The sequence below is a fragment of the Notolepis coatsorum genome, assembly GCF_963971535.1.
Source record: "Notolepis coatsorum genome assembly, chromosome: 16".
NCBI classification, from domain to species: Eukaryota; Metazoa; Chordata; class Actinopteri; order Aulopiformes; family Paralepididae; genus Notolepis; species Notolepis coatsorum.
Genome location: NC_140180.1, coordinates 52,331,508 through 52,351,744, shown reverse-complemented (window position 1 = coordinate 52,351,744; position 20,237 = coordinate 52,331,508). Strand labels below are relative to the sequence as shown.

Here is a 20,237-nt window from a genome sequence, read left to right as displayed (position 1 = left end):
AATTTTTTAATATAGCGTGTATAGGAACGAAACGCCAACCGATTATGTATAATATGCGTCGGGCCTATAACTCGCATTCTAGGAATTACTGCTCTACACTCTAAAAACATACTTATATTCACGACGGTACTAACACGACAATGTATGAATGGAAAAATATAACGTTCCCACATCCGGAACCATAGATACCCGATGTTGAATGGGCCATAGTAATGTCGATATAGCTATAATATTTAAAAAGTTATAGCCCTGCAAAGAAGGTGAGCGACTCCATAGGCTTACAGCACTGGCAGAGAGTGGTATAAGATGGGCAAACTGTGTGGCACAGAATGTGTTAAACTGGGAAATTATTAATATGGACACTCAAGCAAATAAAAGAAATAAATATAAAAAAGTTATACAATTTAAAATATCAAATTAGCTATTCAGGTAATTATATATATATATCAATAATAATAATAATAATGATGATGATACTATTATTACTACTACTACTACTACTACTACTACTACTACTACTACTACTACTACTACTACTACTACTACTACTACTACTAATAAATAATAATAATAATAATAATAATAATAATAATAATAATAATAATAATAATAATAATAATAATAATAATAATAATAATAATAATAATAATAATAATAATAATAATAATAATTATAATAATAATAATAATAATAATAATAATTACAATACTAATAACAATAATAATAATGATGATACTACGTTGTACGGAAAGAAGCATTTCATACAAAAGTATTCTGTATTTATGTATGACAACTAATAAAGAAACTTGAACTTGAAACTTGTCACTGTATCCCAGGTAGAGGTGTGTTTGATTATTATGACGCTCCTCTCACACACACATCATCTCACCAACACGTCATCCAGGCATCCTTCGAGCTGCCGCCATGTGATGGTTATATTTGAGTTCACGGAAGACTAGTGTTTTTTTTTACAAGCGGATTGTCTACATTGTTTAGACAAGGCTAATGCTCATTGTTCCATAAACGTCACACTCAGCAGTGACGCAGGTCACTTGGTGAAGTGAAGACACACACGTACACACACACACACACACACACACACACACACACACACACACACACACACACACACACACACACACACACACACACACACACACACACACACACACAACATCCCTCTAGGGATGTTTAAATAAGGAAACAGTTTATTTTATTTATTTTTAGCTTGACACAAAACCACAAAACATAACATCAATACCTTCTATTCTGAGCTGTCAAGTGGTGTTTTGATTAGAATTAATTTGTGTCTCAGTTCATATTCTTCAAGGCTGATCCTGGAGAAGCCCTGGTCCTGGAGAACCCCTCCCATCCCCACCCATGAGGAGCTAGCTAAGATGAGGAACAGCCATATATCTTATCTTATCTTATTCTATCAAGTTCCAAGTTTGCTTTTATTTGTCACGTATAAAGTACATGTACATTACAGTGAAATGCTTGGTTCTGTATCAGCCTTTGAGAATTTGCTTCATACAGTAAAAAAGTAAAAGAGGAATAAAGTCCCAACACTATACAAATATACAATATACAATATACAAACTAAAGTACAACCTAAGTACAATGAAAGTAAACGTGCAAGAGGCCATGAGGTACAAAGATGCGGACAATGAGGTACAAAAATGCAAAAAATATTTATAAAATTAGGTATGGATGTAGTGCAAATATTCATAATAAATAGATAAAATATGGTGTAGTGTTAAAGTGTTTAAAGTGTCTAAAGCGAGTGTTAAGGTGAGTGTTTCTAAAGTGAGTGTGTGCATGTGTGGATGTGTGTGCAATGAGTGTAGATGGATGGGCTGTTGTTACAAAGAGTAATTTAGCATCCTGATGGCCTGGGGATAGAAGCTCATTATGAGTCTTTCTGTACTGGCCAAGAGACTCCGGTAGTGCTTGCCTGACTGCAGCAGTGCAAAGAGGCAGTTGCTTGGGTGACTAGAGTCTTTGACTATTATCTTAGCCTTGGCCCTGCAACGCTTGGTGTAAATGTCCTGGAGAGTGGGAAGCCCACCTCCAATTGTGCGTTCGGCTGAACGTGCCACTCTCTGCAGTCTGTTGCGGTCGTGTGCGGTGCTATTCCCAAACCAGGAGGTGATGTTACCAGTCAGGATGCTCTCTATTGTGCATGAGTAGAAGTTCTTAAGGATCTTCTGACTCACTTTGAACTTCCTTAGGCACCTGGCACCTAAGGAAGTAGAGGCGCTGCCGTGCCTTCTTCACTACACTGTCAATGTGTGTGGTCCATGTTAAGTCCTCGGATATGTGGACTCCGAGGTACTTGAAACTGTTCACTCTCTCGACCGGTGCCTCGTAGATGCTGAGGGGGCTGTAGTCCCTGGCCCCCGACCTCCTAAAGTCCACAATCATCTCTTTCGTTTTGCTGACGTTCAGGGAGAGGCTGTTCTCCTGGCACCACAGCGCCAGGTTCTCTACCTCTCCCAGGTAGGCCCTCTCGTCATTTGCAGAGATCAGGCCCACCACAGCTGTGTCATCAAGTTAATGATTGTGTTGCTGTTGGGCTTTAATTGCCACACAGTCATTTGTGTAAAGCGAGTAGAGGAGGGGGCTCAGAACACAGCCCTGGGTTGCACCTGTGTTGAGAGTGATGGGTGAGGAGGTGCAGTTACTTGCTCGCACCACTTGGAGTCTTCCTGTCAGGAAGTCCAAGACCCACTGGCAGAGGTCGTAGTTCAAGCCCAGGTCTCTGAGTTTGACGACGAGCTTGGAGGGGACTATGTTATTGAATGCAAGCTGTAGTCAATAAATAGCATTCTCATATAGTTCCCCTGCCTCTTGTCCACGTGTGATGCTGCCCTGTGCAACACATGGGCTATGGCATCCTCCGTGGACCTGTTGGGGCAATATGCAAATTGCAGGGGATCCAGGATGTTGGGGAGGGAGGAACAGATGTAGCGCTTCACTAGCTTCTCAAAGCACTTGGCTATGGAGGTGAGAGCTACAGGGCGGTAGTCATTGAGGCAAGCGGGTATGGATTTTTTTGGGTACAGGGACAATAGTGGACTTTTTAAACCTTTGAAAAACTCTTGATCTAAAACTCTTGATCTTCAACTCTAGATCTTATCGAGTCTCAAGTATACCTGATATTATTGACTATTGAAGCTGGCTAGCTCTTATCGCCGTTTTGCTGTTAGAAAGTAGCACCAGGGATGTGTGTGTGTGTGTGTGTGTGTGTGTGTGTGTGTGTGTGTGTGTGTGTGTGTGTGTTTGTGTGTGTGTGTGTGTGTGTGTGTGTGTGTGTGTGTGTGTGTGTGTAACCAAACTGCGAGATCTGGGTTTCATGATGCCAGTGATTGGTCTCCTAAGTGTCTCTGTGACAGATACCAGTCTCCCTCCAGAGTGACATAGCAAAAGCGTAATGGGTTTGTGGATTAGCACTTAGTGTTAATTATGGCAATGCGCCCCACTAAACACATTCACATTAACATGACCATAACTAGCCTGGCTCAGCTCTGTCCTGAATGAGGACTATTACTGAATGAAGACTGCTACTGAATGAAGACTGCTACTGAATGAAGACTGCTACTGAATGAAGACTGCTACTGAATGAAGACTGCTACTGAATGAAGACTGCTACTGAATGAAGACTACTACTCAAGTTTCAAGTTTCAAGTTTCTTTAATAGTTGTCATACAGAAGTACAGAATACTTTTATACAAAATGCTTCTTACTGTTACGCTCCAGAGACTGTGCTAGACAAGATAAGTATCAAATAACATAGTATAGCATGTAAATTAGAAGTAGAAAATGAGGTCACAGTGTTCAGTATAGACATATGTACAATGTTCGATGCAGAATAGACGTAACTGAGTTACCATATAATATACAATACTATGCAGTGTACTAATATACAATACTATATAGTGCAAGGCAGAAATGGGATGAGGTACAATTTAGGTACAATTTACAGTAAGGTGTACGAGTTGTAGTGCAAATCCTTTATCAATAAATATAAAGTGTGGGGAGTGGGTGCTACAGTGTGTTTGTTTAAAGTGAGTGTGTGCGTGTGGATGTGTGTGCTATGTGCGTTTGATGGTTGTTGTGTAGCGTTCATTGTTCGTTGAGCAGCCTGATGGCCTGGGGATAGAAGCTTCTTCTGAGTCTTTCTGTGCTCGCCTTGAGACTCCGGTATCGCTTGCCTGACCGCAGCAGTTTAAACTGAATGAAGACTGCTACTGAATGAAGACTGCTACTGAATGAAGACTACTAGTGAATGAAGACTACTAGTGAATGAAGACTACTAGTGAATGAAGACTGCTACTGAATGAAGACTGCTACGGCACATTTACATTGATGTGGAAACTGAATATTTTCATTAATGTGCACTGTCCCTGGGTAAAAAATAAATAAACACGTTTTAAATTGAAAGCAAGGTATTGGCAAGGGCTCGAGCTGGAGACTATAGCAAAAAAGAACCCTAGCCTACTGTTTGTGCATTATGCCCTTTATGAAACATGCACACAGATGCCTTAAAGGGGAACAATTTTACTATTTCTTTCACTATTTGGGCACTTTTACACAATTCCTGTGAGTTTATGGAACACCTCTGTAATTATATATTTTTTTTAATTCATTGTTTTGTATTTCTAATCAAGTCCTCAAAAACAGCATTTTTCTACCTGAAGATCTCGAGCCGTTTTGAGCCTGGGCTCCTAAACCACTGTGTGGCCATCTGGCACATTAACATGCAGCGGTGTCTTTCTGACATCACAAATCATCACATTTTCAGATGACTCAGTTCAGTGAGGGTGAATATTGTGAGAGGAGAATTGGAAGAATGTGCCAATATGAGAATTAGAGACATAGATCATATTAATATAAGTCCATATAGCTAGGAAACAATGCTAAACACTGAAAAAGGCCATTTATAAGATAGTTCCCCTTTAAATACAGTATTTTAGTACTTCAGTAGTATCAGTAGTATCCTACTGAATAGAAATAAACATCAAAATATAGATGTCAATTCATTTCAAACCTATGCATGTATAGGATGTGTTTTACACATGGAAACTGGAATGGAAATTTATTGGAAGTGTAAGAAAGGTTGGAGGGGCATGTGACGGAACTGATCCATACCTTGTGTCATACCGATACCTCATAGTGACCTCTGACCTCTGTTCCTCTTACCACTGTCATGGTCTTCACTGATTCTATCATGATCTTCACTATGCGCTTACTTTTGTTGTATCTTTGTATTGGTGTATATGTTGGTAGCAACCATTTCATGATTAGTTTATCTGGAAACAGGCTAGTGTGCAAGATGTCCATTAATGGCTGCGGATGAGGACTGTGACTGTCCAGTGAAAGCTAAAGAAAAGAGTTATGTAGAGTACATAGAGCACAGAGCTTATATGCTATCTTTCCATTTTCTTTATCATTGGTCTAAGCAAGTGGTTGGCGACCTTGGCAGGCATTACAAGGTCACAAGGTCCACCCCCTTTCTCTCTCTCCATCTCTCTCTCTCCATCCTGTAGCCCCTGGTTATCTCCCATCTGGGTAGATAAATCAGGCCTATTGTTGGTATGGCAGAGCGAGAGAGAGATAGAGAAAGAGGATGGACCTTGTGACCTTGTAATGCCTGTCAAGCTCGATAAATTCCATATTGGCAAAATGACCTGGTAAGAAGGAAGTCCAGGAGGATAAAAAGGAAGTTGAAGGATGTGTTCCTTTTAAGCAAGAATTTTAGCTTCCTGCCGTTACTCCCCAAAATGGCAAATCATGAGAAGCTTTTTTGCACAGGGGTTTTGGACGTTTCATCAAATCAGGCCAGCTTAAACAGTGGTGATGCAGTCTAGTCTTGTGTCCTCTTTTTAGCAAGACAATCTACCATCGTAGGGATGGGTATCATAAGCTAAAGTAGTCATGCTCCTCACTGCATTGGACCTTGCTCATAGCATCACTCAGTGGTAAAGGCATGTTTTTTCCAACTACGCACCATTGCCAAACTCAAAGCCCTTCTCTCCCCTGCAGACCTTCAGAGAGTCATCCACGCCTTCATTTCATCTAGATTAGACTACTGCAACTCCCTCTATATAGGCATTAACCAGTCTTCCCTGTCCCGCTTACAACTGGTACAAAACGCTGCTGCCAGACTGTTGACCGGAACCCGCAAGAGAGACCACATCACCCCTGTCCTTGCCTCCCTTCATTGGCTCCCAGTACGCTACAGGATAGATTTGAAGGTTCTCCTATTTGTTTTTAAAGCCCTTAATGGTCACCCCCCCTCCTACATCTCAGACCTCCTATCCCCCTATTCCAACACCAGGTCCCTCAGGTCAGCCGATCAGAGGCTCCTGACAGTCCGGAGGTCTAACCTCAAGCTCAGGGGGGACCGTGCCTTTGCTATCGCAGCCCCTGAACTGTGGAACAGCATCCCCACCTCCATTAGGCTCACCCCCTCGATAGATGCCTTCAAATCGAGGCTCAAAACCCACTTCTACCTACTAGCCTTTCCCGTTCACTGACTCATGCCCTGTTTTCCTATGTGTTTGCCTGTGTGCCCTCCCATAAAACGGAGTGTGATTCTTGTCATTATGTATCTATGTGTACCCTCTGTACAGCACTTTGGTTGACACGCGTCATGTGAAATGTGCTATATAAATAAATATGATTGATTGATTGATTGATCACATGCAGTAGTACCATATACCATGATGGTGCATGCTTTCATCCGAAGCACCACACAGCGCCATGAGTGCATTCATCAGTATGCCCACCGGTGGGAATTGAACCCCAAACCCATGCTGGCAACATTAGTTCCATACTCTGCGCAATGAATTACCCAAGACCACCGGTTTTCATATATGCAAGCATTAAAATATATATCATTAATAGATATTAGGCAATACATTTCAAGGACTGGAGATCTTGACGTCCCGGAGGGAGGTGTAATCCATGGGTTGTCAACCATTAAAACCCCAACCCCATTCAACATCACCTTCCGTAATGGAATTGTCCATGTCAGGTATCCGGGTGTTGGTCGGGTTTAATGCCGTTGTTTCACGGTGCCTGGTTTGTCTCATTAAAAGCAGAGAGATTCCACGGTGTGCTGGGCTGTCTATTTTTTATTGGCGTTTTCCTCATGCCAGTGGTTTCATGGCCACCCGGGAAGAAGCTCGATAGAGATGTCTCAAGATGCTGAGTCATGGAAGGGTTGGAAAGAAGGGACGTCGATCTAAAAAATCTATTTGATAGATTCGATTTTCTTTTCACACAGACTTTGTTTTCACTCTCTGTTGTACAGTAGCTTGTGGTGAATCTGGTTTCTAGGGTTATACAGTTGGTTGAGGAAGTACATCGGGATTGGCCCTCTGTTGAGAAGAGTGAAGTACTTTAATATGCTTCCTCTGGCGTTAGAATTGGTTGATAATACATGGCAATACACTGTTGCAGTTCAAATGTATTTAAATCAAAATTGTGAAGCTGCAGTGTCAGAAGTTACAGTGGAAACAAAGACATGATGGACGTGACTGGGATTCAGAGAGGTCAAGCTGACTAATAATACACACTGAACCTCAACCTTGAGCACTCTGGATGACTGAAGGGATGAGGAGAGGGGGGGGGTATAGCTGAAGTGAAGAGAAGGAGACGTGAGGGGAAGAACAGAGAACAGTTCAAAGAAGTCAAATACGCTGTAGAGACAGAACTGAAGCCTGATAAAAGGAGGAGAGAAAGGTCGATTGTGTGTGCCATTAAAGCGCTGGACACAAACGATGTAACATGGACGTTCCACTCTATTAAATGGTGGTTTCTGAGAGAGTGAGTGAGTGGTTAAATACACAGGGAGGGTAAGAGGGGCAGTCATGGTTTAACTGTGATGGATTGGTCCCTCCATTTTCAACCCATTCCTCTATTCTCCTTCTGCTCCCCCACTCCCAACAGCATATCTCATCGATCTGCCATCGTTCTGCTATTATCTTGCCCTTTCCTTTCCCTTCCCCTCTCACTTTTTCTTCTTCTTCTTCTTCTTCTTCTTCTTCTTCTTCTTCTTCTTCTTCTTCTTCTTCTTCTTCTTCTTCTTCTTCTTCTTCTTCTTCTTCTTCTTCTTCTTCTTCTTCTTCTTCTTCTTCTTCTTCTTCTTCTTCTTCTTGTTCTTCTTCTTCTTCTTCTTCTTCTTCTTCTTCTTCTTCTTCTTCTTCTTCTTCTTCTTCTTCTTCTTCTTCTTCTTCTTCTTCTTCTTCTTCTTCTTCTTCTTCTTCTTCTTCTTCTTCTTCTTCTTCTTCTTCTTTATGTCATGAAATGTTGCTCTTCAAGTGATGCTAGTGCAGAACCTGAGAACCTGCTGAAGGGTTACTTTCATCAAAGTATGTTCTGACTCTTACCAATGCCCTTATCCTCTCCCTCTCCCTCCCGGCAGGTGACTGGCCAGCTTCCGTGGGATTTGATGTCACCTATAGGTCGGTCCAACTGAAGATGGAAACACTGGAGTCTGAGCTGACCTGCCCGATCTGCCTGGAGTTGTTCGAAGACCCCCTGCTCTTGCCGTGCGCCCACAGCCTGTGTTTCAACTGCGCCCACCGCATCCTCGTCTCACACTGCTCCACCAGCAAGCCCCTCGACTCCATCTCGGCCTTCCAGTGCCCCACCTGTCGCTACGTCATCACGCTCAACCACCGCGGCCTGGAGGGCCTGAAGCGCAATGTGACCCTCCAGAACATCATCGACCGCTTCCAGAAAGCCTCCCTCAGCGGCCCCAACTCCCCCACCGAGTGCCGGCGTCTGCAGCCGCAGCGGCCCTACAGCGGCACCATCAGCGGCGGCGGCAGCACGAGCGGAAGCAGCGCCCGCGGCAGTCCGGCCACGTCCAGCCACTCGTACTCACACAGCAACCACAGCAACGCCAACCACAGCCCGGCCGCCATGGACCCGCGCATCAGCTGCCAGTTCTGCGAGCAGGACCCGCCGCGCGAGGCGGTCAAGACGTGCGTGACGTGCGAGGTGTCGTACTGCGACCGCTGCCTGCGCGCCACACACCCCAACAAGAAGCCCTTCACCAGCCACCGTCTGGTGGAGCCCGTGCCGGACACCCACCTGCGCGGCCTCACCTGTCTGGAGCACGAGAACGAGAAGGTGAACATGTACTGCCTGGTGGATGACCAGCTCATCTGTGCCCTTTGCAAGCTGGTGGGCCGCCACCGGGAGCACCAGGTGTCCTCGCTCAGCGAGCGCTTCGACAAGCTCAAGGTCAGTCCCCTCACGTGCCCTCTCAACTGGCTCACAGTGCATGTGGTGTTATATGGTGCTATATCAACATGTTTCTTTATACTGCCCTTACGTTTTGCTGTGTCCCCTGCTCTGCTTTAGAAGGGCAAGGTAAGTAACAGCTCACCCCCGGATTGGATTAAGAAAGGGGTATCGATAATTTAGTATTTAGCTTCAGTTATTCAGTTATTTTCAAATACTTAACAAGTTTTGCTTTTGCATCACCTATTTCTCTCATTCAAACCTTGCAAAAATGTGCAGCAAATTGTCGTTTTAATCCATCAATCCCCCGGGCAGTGTTATTATTGTGTGCACTACACTACACTCCCCTTGTACACAATCCTACCAACCTTTGTTCAACAATCTATGGAGAGAGAGAGAGAGAGAGAGAGAGAGAGAGAGAGAGAGAGAGAGAGAGAGAGAGAGAGAGAGACATATCACAGAGAGAGAGAGAGAGAGAGAGAGAGACATATCACAGAGAGAGAGAGAGAGAGAGAGAGAGAGAGAGAGAGAGAGAGAGAGAGAGAGAGAGAGAGAGAGAGAGAGAGAGAGAGAGAGAGAGAGAGAGAGAGAGCGCGCAGCAGAGAGCGATAGATAGAGAGTCCATCATTATAATAGTCGATGAGCTGGCATTCCCTGTGGCCATTCTGCTTCCAGACGCTATGTGCTCCCTGCTGACCAGCTACAAAGAGCAGAGGCCTGCTGAGTCAGCGGGAACAACACAACAGAGAGAGGCGCTAGCTGGAGCTAATTCACACTAAACACTAAAGACCTAAAGCTGCTCGCTAACGTTAGCCGGGGCTAAAAGCTGACACGTGTGCATGTGTTTTTGTGTATATGTGGGTTCTTGCATCTCTGGTGTGTAAGCATAATGTGTTTTCCCAATATCTGTGTTGTGAGATAGATTTCAGCATTGTGACTGATGCTTCTTCCAAGTAATTAGCTTGACATTAAATAACTAGGCCTACGTTGGAAATCCCTGTGTGAGAAGGCCATTTGTTATGTATATAGAGATTTATAATAACTAGATCACACATGGATTTTTGGTGTAAATTAATTCGTGAATATTCAAGTTGGATTTCCACTTCCTAGATTAAGTGACAGCAAGTCTTTCCCAACCCGTATAATGTGATGGGAACGTGTAAATTGTGGTTTTACCTTCCTCATTGATATCAATGCGTGACCCATAGGCAGGAATTTGCCCTGTAGAGATCTAGTTTCGAGGGATCGGCCCTGTAGTTTCATTGAGATTCCTTCCCTATTATTGAGAAAATTACGACAAGGTCAAGTTACAGATTGAAGTTAGAAACTGTTTGTTTTCATTGTCCCTGTATTGCATAGCAACATAATAGGACCGCACTCTACATAACATAACGTCGCCTTTTTGTATGTAACATGACAATGTTTCCATTTGACACGTGATCCCTTGTAAATAAGGCTTTGTTCCATAGTTCCCCACATTGAGGAAATTCCATTGATGTTTTGCAACCCCATGGGTCTTGGGATGTGAACGTTGATCCAGGTTAATTGTGTTAAATGAATGGCATTGTTGTACATCGAGAGGGGAGAGAATACCTGAGAACAGGCTACTGACTCCGTCCCAGGGCTGGATGATCACTACTCTGTGACTGCTGTTCTCTCAGGAAATAGCACTGGGATATTTGATTGGTTTGGGCGTTTCACTGTATGTGTTTGTGTGACAGAATCTGAATCAACTTTCTCTCTGAAAATAGAATGAATCTAGTCGGCTGTCCAATATCGTTTAAAGGGAGAGGCAGTCCTGACTGAGAGAAGCAGAGCGGGCAAGAAGGGAACGTTGTGGTGGGATTGGATCCCAGGCTACAGCAGGGGGTGGAACATGTGGTCCCAGAGGCAGGGGTCTTAACCACTGGACCCTGTTCCCCATCATTAGCGCAACATCAGACATGATGTTCTGACACCTCACATCCCTGATATGCCGGTGGAATCAGTTTCATCTTCGTGGTGGAAAACACCATCCTGTTACTTATGCACCGTAAAATGATTAACCCATGCGGACAGTTATGTTCTCACTTTCATCTCTGAACCAGTGTTCCCAACAGGATTCCCGCCTGCTCTGCACCACCTCTCATTGTCTTAGAACCGAGTGGGGTGAGCGGTTTATCTTAATTTGCTCCTGGATTAAAAAAGAAAAAGAAAACACTTGTTTTTCCTCTTCTCCCCGTGCCGCTCTATCTCCACCGGAGTCTGCCGGAGAAAGCTTAAGCGGCTAAACCCCCCCCCCCATCCCCCTTCTTCCTCCCGCCTCCTCTCATCATGGCTGGCTGTGGTTCATTTGAACGTTCCCCCAGCTGAGGCTTTGAACTTCCCTGACTTTGAACTCCGCAATCTCCCTCGAAACCTGGGAGGGGACCAGCGCCGGTCCAAGCCGCGGCTCAGCGCCACAGTGGCAGCAGCCGCTGGGTAACTTCTAATCTTCCTCCGTCGGAGGAATGTCATATTTGATATGTATAGACGATCCGAGGCGACGTGGGTTCCAGGGGCAGAGGGGAAGGCCACGTGCCTCTCGACACACACATATATGTACGCTCTCTACAGGAATGACACAAGGTTTGACATTAGTCGTGGAGTATCTGTCAAATACAGTGAGTAGGCTCATTCCTGCTGCTGCTGCAGTTCTGCTGCTGGTGGTATGACTACTACCATACTGTCTTTACACCTGTATCACTGCACATATTATACTACAACTCTGTAGGCTACGTGTTATGATTAGCACTACACTCAGTAGTACTAATGTGTATATTCTGTACCCAGTTTAATCACCTGGTCCTGTACATTGTATATTGTGGCTATATTTGCACTCTGGTTGGATGCCAAACTTATTTTTGTTGTACTGTACTTGTGCTGTATAATGACAATATATTTGAATCTGATCTAATCAAATATAATTGCACTCTCTCTCTCTCTCTCATTCCACCATATAAGCACTCTGAGCTGTCAGTGCTGTGCATAATGACATTGTTATCGACTGTTTTTATTTTGAGAGGGAGAGATATTTCGACGTAGCCTACCACGCCCTACTTGTCTGACCTTCGATCCACGGCAGCAATTAACGGCAACATCCTCCTCACGCTCCATCGCCTCGGTGAGAGCAGGGTTCACACCCCACCCCCGTGACGAGCATGTTGACCTCCATATGAACCCTGCTTCCATGTAATTCACAGCCGCATCTTGTGTGCGTTGTGCGCGGCGCGCCGGGAGCTGCGTGGCGCTAAATGATTCTTCACAGATTAGGTGGAGAAGCCGCTCTCCCCCGCAGGCGATGAAGCGGTGCGTCTCAGGAGGAAGGGGGACGATGGGGGAATAATGTGCAAACACGGCGGCAGATGATGGCCTAAAGGCAGCTCAACATCTGACACCCCATGAAGCTAGTTTAATTCTCCTCTGCAGCTAGTTAGCGGTCGTCTGGTTGATTCCTGTTACATGTCAATTTGCGTGTTGAGTTGAAAGGACTTGAAAGACGTCTCGGAGCGGTGCAGGTGAGGACTGGAACTGTGACTATTGGAAGTTAAGGTTCTGTGGACCCTGTGATGTGACGCCACAAACCGCGTACTGTATTAAAGGAGAATTCCGGTATCTTTAAATATGGACCCTATTTCTCCATCATGTGGGGTCTAAATGAATAATAGGCACAAACCTGTTTGCTACTTGAGGGTTTTCTGGCCGGCAGCCGCAGAACGGGCTGCTAAGTAATCACACTGGACAAACAACAAGGTCAAAGTGTCACCGACGGGGCCACATCAACAGCGCTGTGGTTTGTAATGGTGATCCATTTTCTCATGTTGTTTTCTGTCAGATCGTGTATCGTTTCACTGATTCGGAGGCGCTACATGAATTAGGAAAACCTACACGTAGCAGTGTAGTTTATTATATTATCGATGCACTGCAATAAAGGTGGAAAGTCTGAAAGTGAGGACATTTAGTGCAGGCAGTGAGGAATTGACAGGAGGAAAGGAACAGAGAGATCAATGGGGAGGGAGAGAGAGAGAGAGAGAGAGAGAGAGAGAGAGAGAGAGAGAGAGAGAGAGAGAGCGGTGACGCATATAGAAGAGGGGAAAGATGAGGAAAGAGGAGTCAGAATAGATCAAATGATAAATGGACCCTTTCCAGTCACATGACCGCCGGTGGTTAACACTGACATGCTGGAACTCTGTGCACTTGCGGAGCGCTAATGAGCCGACATCTTAGCTCGAGCCCCGCAGAGCCGGTGACATCTGTGACACACAAACATAGGTGACGTGTGTGACTTCAAATGAGCTACAGATACAGTACATAATGTCACACACTCAGGCTTACCCATTTGTATGCATAGGAACAACAGCGCAGCTTACAGTAAAAATGTGATTCTAGTTATTGCTTGGCTATTCTCACGTTTTCACACGATTTTATTTAAGAGCCGCGGCCTTAAACATGCCCACAATGCAAAACAAATCCATCTACCAGACAGACACCGGCACGACATACACACAGCGATCATCCATAATTCAACACTGCTCCTCATCATCACAACACAATGCTTTCTAGTGCATAATGTTAACTGCACAAATATGACAAATGTAATTTCACTCACCATTAGTAATGGCATTTGTAAACTGCGTGCAACTTTCTGAGAACAACATCCTTCCATTCCTCCCGACTGCTCTCTCTACCTCTTTCCCTCTCGCTCGTTTTCTCCCTCTCAGAGTGCGTGAGGTTGGCACTAAAGTGACACAGATAATATTCATACTGGTTTAAATTAACAATTAGATGCTACATAAAATGCAGCTCCCAGACAAAGAAGGAATGCAGTCCTTTATTCAAGTAATCCAGCCATAATCCAAAACGCAGTTAAATACTGACAAAACCTGGTTATTATGATAGTGTTTAGGGGTAGGGTCCAGATTGTGTAGCAAACACACAATAGACCACAAATCACTTTTGGCCCCACAAATGCTATGCATAAGTGGTCAATTCAAAGTATAATGGAATGTGCCCACAACACAGGAAAACATGGATGTGTGTGTGTGTGTGTGTGTGTGTGTGTGTGTGTGTGTGTGTGTGTGTGTGTGTGTGTGTGTGTGTGTGTGTGTGTGTGTGTGTGTGTGTATGTGTGTGTGTGTGTGTGTGTGTGTGTGTGTGTGTGTGTGTGTGTGTGTGTGGTTGTGCGTAATTGTGGGCGTATGCGTGTGCCTCCATACAGTATGTATATATGTATGTGTGTATGTTGGTGTGTATGTGCGTGTCTGCAATGGTGTGTAGTGATAGGAACTGTCTGGTTCTCTCACGTGACATGATCTATCACAATATGGAGTGTGGGTATGTATGTAGGTATGTGTCTTTGTGTGTGTGTGTGTGTGTGTGTGTGTGTGTGTGTGTGTGTGTGTGTGTGTGTGTGTGTGTGTGTGTGTGTGTGTGTGTGTGTGTGTGTGTGTGTGTGTATGTACAATTTGTGTTCATCTTTGCCGGCATGCATGCAATTGTGTGGTGTGCGCACGTGTGTGGTTGTGCGTAATTGTGGGCGTATGCGTGCGCCTCCATACAGTATGTATATATGTATGTGTGTATGTTGGTGTGTATGTGCGTGTCTGCAATGTGTGGTAGTGATAGGGGCTGAGTGCGTGGGAAACAAGGCTGCATCTGAAGGATAGTGTGATAGACATCACATAGCCATGCCGATGGACCCGTCAAGGACATACTGTAGTAGAGAGCTTTTAGACGGTATGTCTGTGTGTGGCGCGCGTGTACATGTGTACACGTGTGTGTGTGTGTGTGTGTGTGTGTGTGTGTGTGTGTGTGTGTGTGTGTGTGGTGTGTGTGTGTGTGTGTGTGTGTGTGTCCATGTGTCTATGCATGAGACTTTGTGTTGCTGTGTCCAAGTATGTGCATGCGAGCAAAAGTTGTATGCATCATTGTGTGCCAAGTGCCTGCATTTGTCCAGGCCTGTGTCCTGTCGATGCATGATGCATGATGCATGTGCTGTGGAAATATGTCACGGCAGGTTATCGTAGAAACAGAGTGGGTTGTGGTTTGTGTGTGTGTGTGTGTGTGTGTGTGTGTGTGTGTGTGTGTATGTGTGTGTGTTTATGTGTGTCTGAATGTGTATGCATGTGTGTGTGTGTCTGTGTGTTTGTGTGTCTGTGTGTTCGTGTGTGTGTATGCATGTGTGTATGCATGTGTGCGTGTGTGTGCATGTGCGTGCGTGTGTGTGCGTGTGTGTGTGTGTGTGTATGCATGTGTGTATGCATGTGTGTGCGTGTGCATGTGTGTCTGCGTGTGTCTGCGTGTTTGTGTGTGTGTATGCATGTGCGTATGCATGTGTGTGTGTGTGCATGTGCGCGTGTGTGTGTGTGTGTGTATGCATGTGTGTATGCACGTGTGTGTGTGTGTGTGTGTGTGTGTGTGTTGTGTGTGTGTGTGTGTGTGTGTGTGTGTGTGTGTGTGTGTGTGTGTGTGTGTGTGTGTGTGTGTGTGTGTGTGTGTGTCCTGCTGCGGGCTGCCAGACAGGGACAGTCCTCAGGGGCAGGAGTCAGTGTGAGCTGCTGGGAGCGGAGCGGCACGTCTGCATCGTCAACAACACGCAACTCCAGTTCATCCCTGATACTAAAATAGCACAGCAGTGATTAGCTACTCTACCTTAAAACCTTTATTTTGTATAAACAAAAACATTACATTTCAATTCAATATGTTACGTTACAAGTATAACGTTCTGGATACATGTAGACACATGGGTGCAGTGAGCGAAATGTGGAGCTTCTTTTTCTCTTTGTAGCTGTCGTTGTTTTAACATCCAGACCACGGTGAGTCAGATCCATAATCCAAACACTGACACGTTGGTTCTCGTCTCATGTTCATCTACTGACGTTAAAAGGCATATTATTACCGGGGATGCAGTGGCCGGTAGACCGACTGGAACTCTGTTTAATCATCATTTTGAGCATCAAATAATTTGTTGTTTTATGTTGTTGGCTGTTTGCTGTACAGTCATCACTGATATTTTACACATTTTTTTTTATCTTGCCACTTACAGCACTGCTTATTACCGATGTAGATTAGAGAGTCGACAGCAAACAAGCTCAGCGGCGTCCCATTTCTTATGCTTTTGGCTGCATAATGCATCATCCTGGCATGGAGCTCATCAATCTGTGTTTTGCGAGTGAGAGGCTTGCAGTTCCCCCGGCCATCTCTGGTGGGAAGGCTGGAAATTAATTTCTGTGACTCTTGTGTTGTGTTATGTTTGCCGCTGGAGAGGAATTCCAGAACTCTAAAACATGCCGTTCCCATGTTTGTCTCTTTGTCTCTTTGTCTCCCTGTCTCTTTGGACACACAGCTGCCCGGACAGAGATGTTGCTCTTCTCTTCGCATTCCGTTCCCGTGAATCTCTGGTCACCCAACACACACACACACACACACACACACACACACACACACACACACACACACACACACACACACACACACACACACACATAGACCATTATCTCTCTCCCTGACAGTGACACATATAGCATGGAGAGTCAGCGTGTCTGGCTATGAGACACAAACAATCGAAGAAACCAAGATATGAATCTCACACAGACACATCCCATGTGGGCGTATGGCCAGGACTGTGGATATTAACTGGGAACTCATAAAAAGGCATTGGTGTGTTACGTGCACATTAATGTTCTGGATACAAGCTAATATCCTGGCTAATGTCAGTAGGTCAAAATATGCGTTTAACCTCTTAAGTATACCCCCCATTTTGCAGAAAACTAAAGCGATTTGCATACCTATATTTATATTTTATACTTATAGAACATGCATGAGTCTGTCTCTTTTGAAAGGTACATTCTGAAGTTGCTAAGTCAATAACGGAAAATCACTTTGAGTGAATAGAGAAACAGAGGTTTGAACACACTGAAATAAAAAATCTTCTCCTTACTTTTGTGTTGACTTGTCGCCAGATTCCCGTTTTTTGGTTCCAGCATTTATAAAAATCCATTCAAAAATGAGTGCTTGAGAAACGTTTTGGTAAAGTGTGTACCGGAAAGAAACCGTGTGGTTATCCAAGATGGCCATCCACTTCAATTCATTCTGACGCTCGAGTCACAACAACGGACTTATTCATCAACTTTCACCACCTTCCCCCATTCTCACCCGCTCGGCTGCAGTCTCTTTCGGAGCGGACGCTCGTTGGCTACAATGGTGATCAATCATTTTCGCCATGAATGAATGAATGAAAACTTTATTGCAGAATGGGTACAATACAGTATGGCTCAATATCGGCACCATCAGCTGTTATTGTTCAGTGCTAGACCGTTCAGAAACGGATGTGGTCATTTGACGGAGAGGCCTGTCAAATGGCGCTCACCGGATATATCGCCATGTAACACAAGACCCGAAGCACGCAGCTGGATGAGTGTGGTGGTGATCGAACGGCGGCAAATTCAACTTTCAAATCCATACCACATCCCCATCCAAGACACACCCCCCTGATAAAGCACGTCATGACCGAAGAAAACACAAACAGCCCTCGCGCCACTCACACCGCCATGCACGGTGACAGGAATTGCCACCCCTGTCCAGACTGTGGCGTTTTCAGCCTGGGTAACTGTACTGCTGTTGCGTGGGCTGAGTGACCATGGGCTGACTTTGCCAACTCCAGTACCCTCTGGACTGTGTGCCCTCCTGGTGTCAGCGACGTGCAGAGCAGAGGGGCTTGCGGTGCTGGGCCCCAGTGTCCCACTCTTAAAGCCTATGGGAGAGGGCCGCTGGTGCGTGTTATATAGCAGGCAAGGTCTCTTCTTTATGAACCTCTAGAAACGGATGGTCCGCCTACCCTCTTTCCAGTGGACAGTGCGACAGAGCTGGCCAGTCGGCGCCCCTTGTCCTGGTAATGTTCCCCAGCTGGATACATAGCTACAAGTGTGTATGCAGTTTGTGCCCCCCCCCCACGCATGCACACACACGCACAGACACACAGACACACACACATGGACACATAGGGATTACAGTAGAATTTCTATATGTCTTGATAGATACACATGCACACCAGGGGTTGCGCTAGGATTTTAAACTGCCGGCCAGAATGTCCGGAATGATTATGATTGTTTGTCGGACAAATGATTAAAAAACTGCCATATCTATTTCAATGCATGAACGACAGGCAGGTGCATTTAATGATGTAGCCTAACAATAACAACATATGTTACAGCGTAGTATATACTTATTTTGGACTGAAAAAGATTTGAAAATAAGGGAATAATATAAAAATGTAATGGGCCTATTAGCCTACAGCTTCGCCTTGCACAAGTGGATGGATTGGGGTCCCCAACCCTTTTTGCACACGGACCGGTTTAATGTTGGCATTATTTTCATGGGCCGGCCTTCAAGGTGTGGCAGCTCCGTAATAAACTATCCATTTATATGGAATTCAACGTATTATAGTTAAAGGGGAACTATTTTACTATTTCTTTCACTATCTGGGCACTTTTACACAATTCCTGTGAGTTTATGGAACACCTCTGTAATTATATATTTTTTAAATTCATTGTTTTGTATTTCTAATCAAGTCCTCAAAAACAGCATTTTTCTACCTCAAGATCTCCAGCCGTTTTGAGGCTGTGCTCCTAAACCACTGTGTGGCCTGGTGGCATCTGCCACATTATCATGCAGCTGAGTCTCTCTGACATCACAAATCATCACATTTTCAGATGACTCAGTTCAGTGAGGGTGAATATTGTGAGAGGAGAATTGGAAGAATGCGCCAATATGAGAATTAGAGACATAGATCATATTAATATAAGTCCACATAGCTAGGAAACAATGCTAAACACTGAAAAAGGGCCATTTATAAGATAGTTCCCCTTTAAACGAAATATACAACTCACCATAACGCAGAATCAGTGGGAGCCTGAGCTTGTTTCTCTGCAACGAGATGGTCCCATCTATTGGTCCCGTTCTTTGCTCACGTTTCTTTCTTTAAAAAAACTTTGAATCCAGGGTGCTTGGTCTCAATGTGCAGAAGCAGTTTTGAAGGCTTCATTGCCTGCGTTAGTTGTCCTCGTCCTCAATTTATTAATTGGTTAATCAGGCGATGTAAAATCAGAAAATAATCCAACACAGAGGGTACTGTACATTACTGTACTTAGTAACGTGACTTTACTTCGTGGTAGTCAAATCATAACAACCACAGGTGCGCAAACGCAACGTGCCAACTGGAGGTGAGAGTACTGGCAATAGCACTGGGACAAACCTAACCCAATACATAACAGTTTGCTAGCTTGTCGCAGCGATTTATGCAGAGGAGATTTGGCACGAGTCACCCGTTGAAGAGGCACAGGCGAGAGAAAAGGGCGGTGATGTTACCGTCGGATAAAATCTGGTAGTTTTCAAAATAAATTTTTTTTTATTAAATTTGTACACTGCCCGAATGTCCGGAGGGAATTACATTTTCTGTTTAAATTTTTTTTTATTATTGATCTTTTCCCCCTCCTTTTTCCTCCGATTTACTCCCATCCCAATGTTAGTCGTTATGCCAATTCCCAATCCCCTTCCTGGTCGCTGCGCACTTACCCCCACAGTCGGTCTGGGAGAGTGGAGGCTATCACGTGCTTCCTCCGACACACGTCTAGCCAATCAACCGCTTCTTTTCACCTGGCAGCGCGGACTCTCACTGAGAGGGTGTAACGTGTGGAAGGATCACACTACCCCCCTTAGATCCTATCGCGCTGAGCAGGCGCCCGACCGAACTGTAGGAGTCGCTGTTTACAACAACCCGGACCCACCCCGCCAGCTTTCCCACCCTCTAATACAGCCAATTGTATTAGTGTGAACGGCCAGCCAAGCTGGTGACAACGCCGGAGCTGTGAGCTGGATTCGAACAGGCGAACCAGCGTCTCCGGTGTTGTGACGAACGCAATCTCCGCTACGCCACCTGACCGCCCTTACATTTTCCGGTTTTG

General features: G+C 44.8%; 1 protein-coding gene across 1 annotated transcript in view; it reads left to right on the top strand.

Moving 5' to 3' along the window:
- Positions 1–20,237, top strand: part of mid2 (midline 2) — a 127,647-nt gene that overhangs the window by 27,571 nt on the left and 79,839 nt on the right. Inside the window, 1 exon segment of the mRNA XM_084332027.1 lies at positions 8,432–9,258. Within this exon segment, the coding sequence (XP_084188153.1) occupies positions 8,488–9,258 (771 nt within the window). The 5' untranslated portion in view covers positions 8,432–8,487.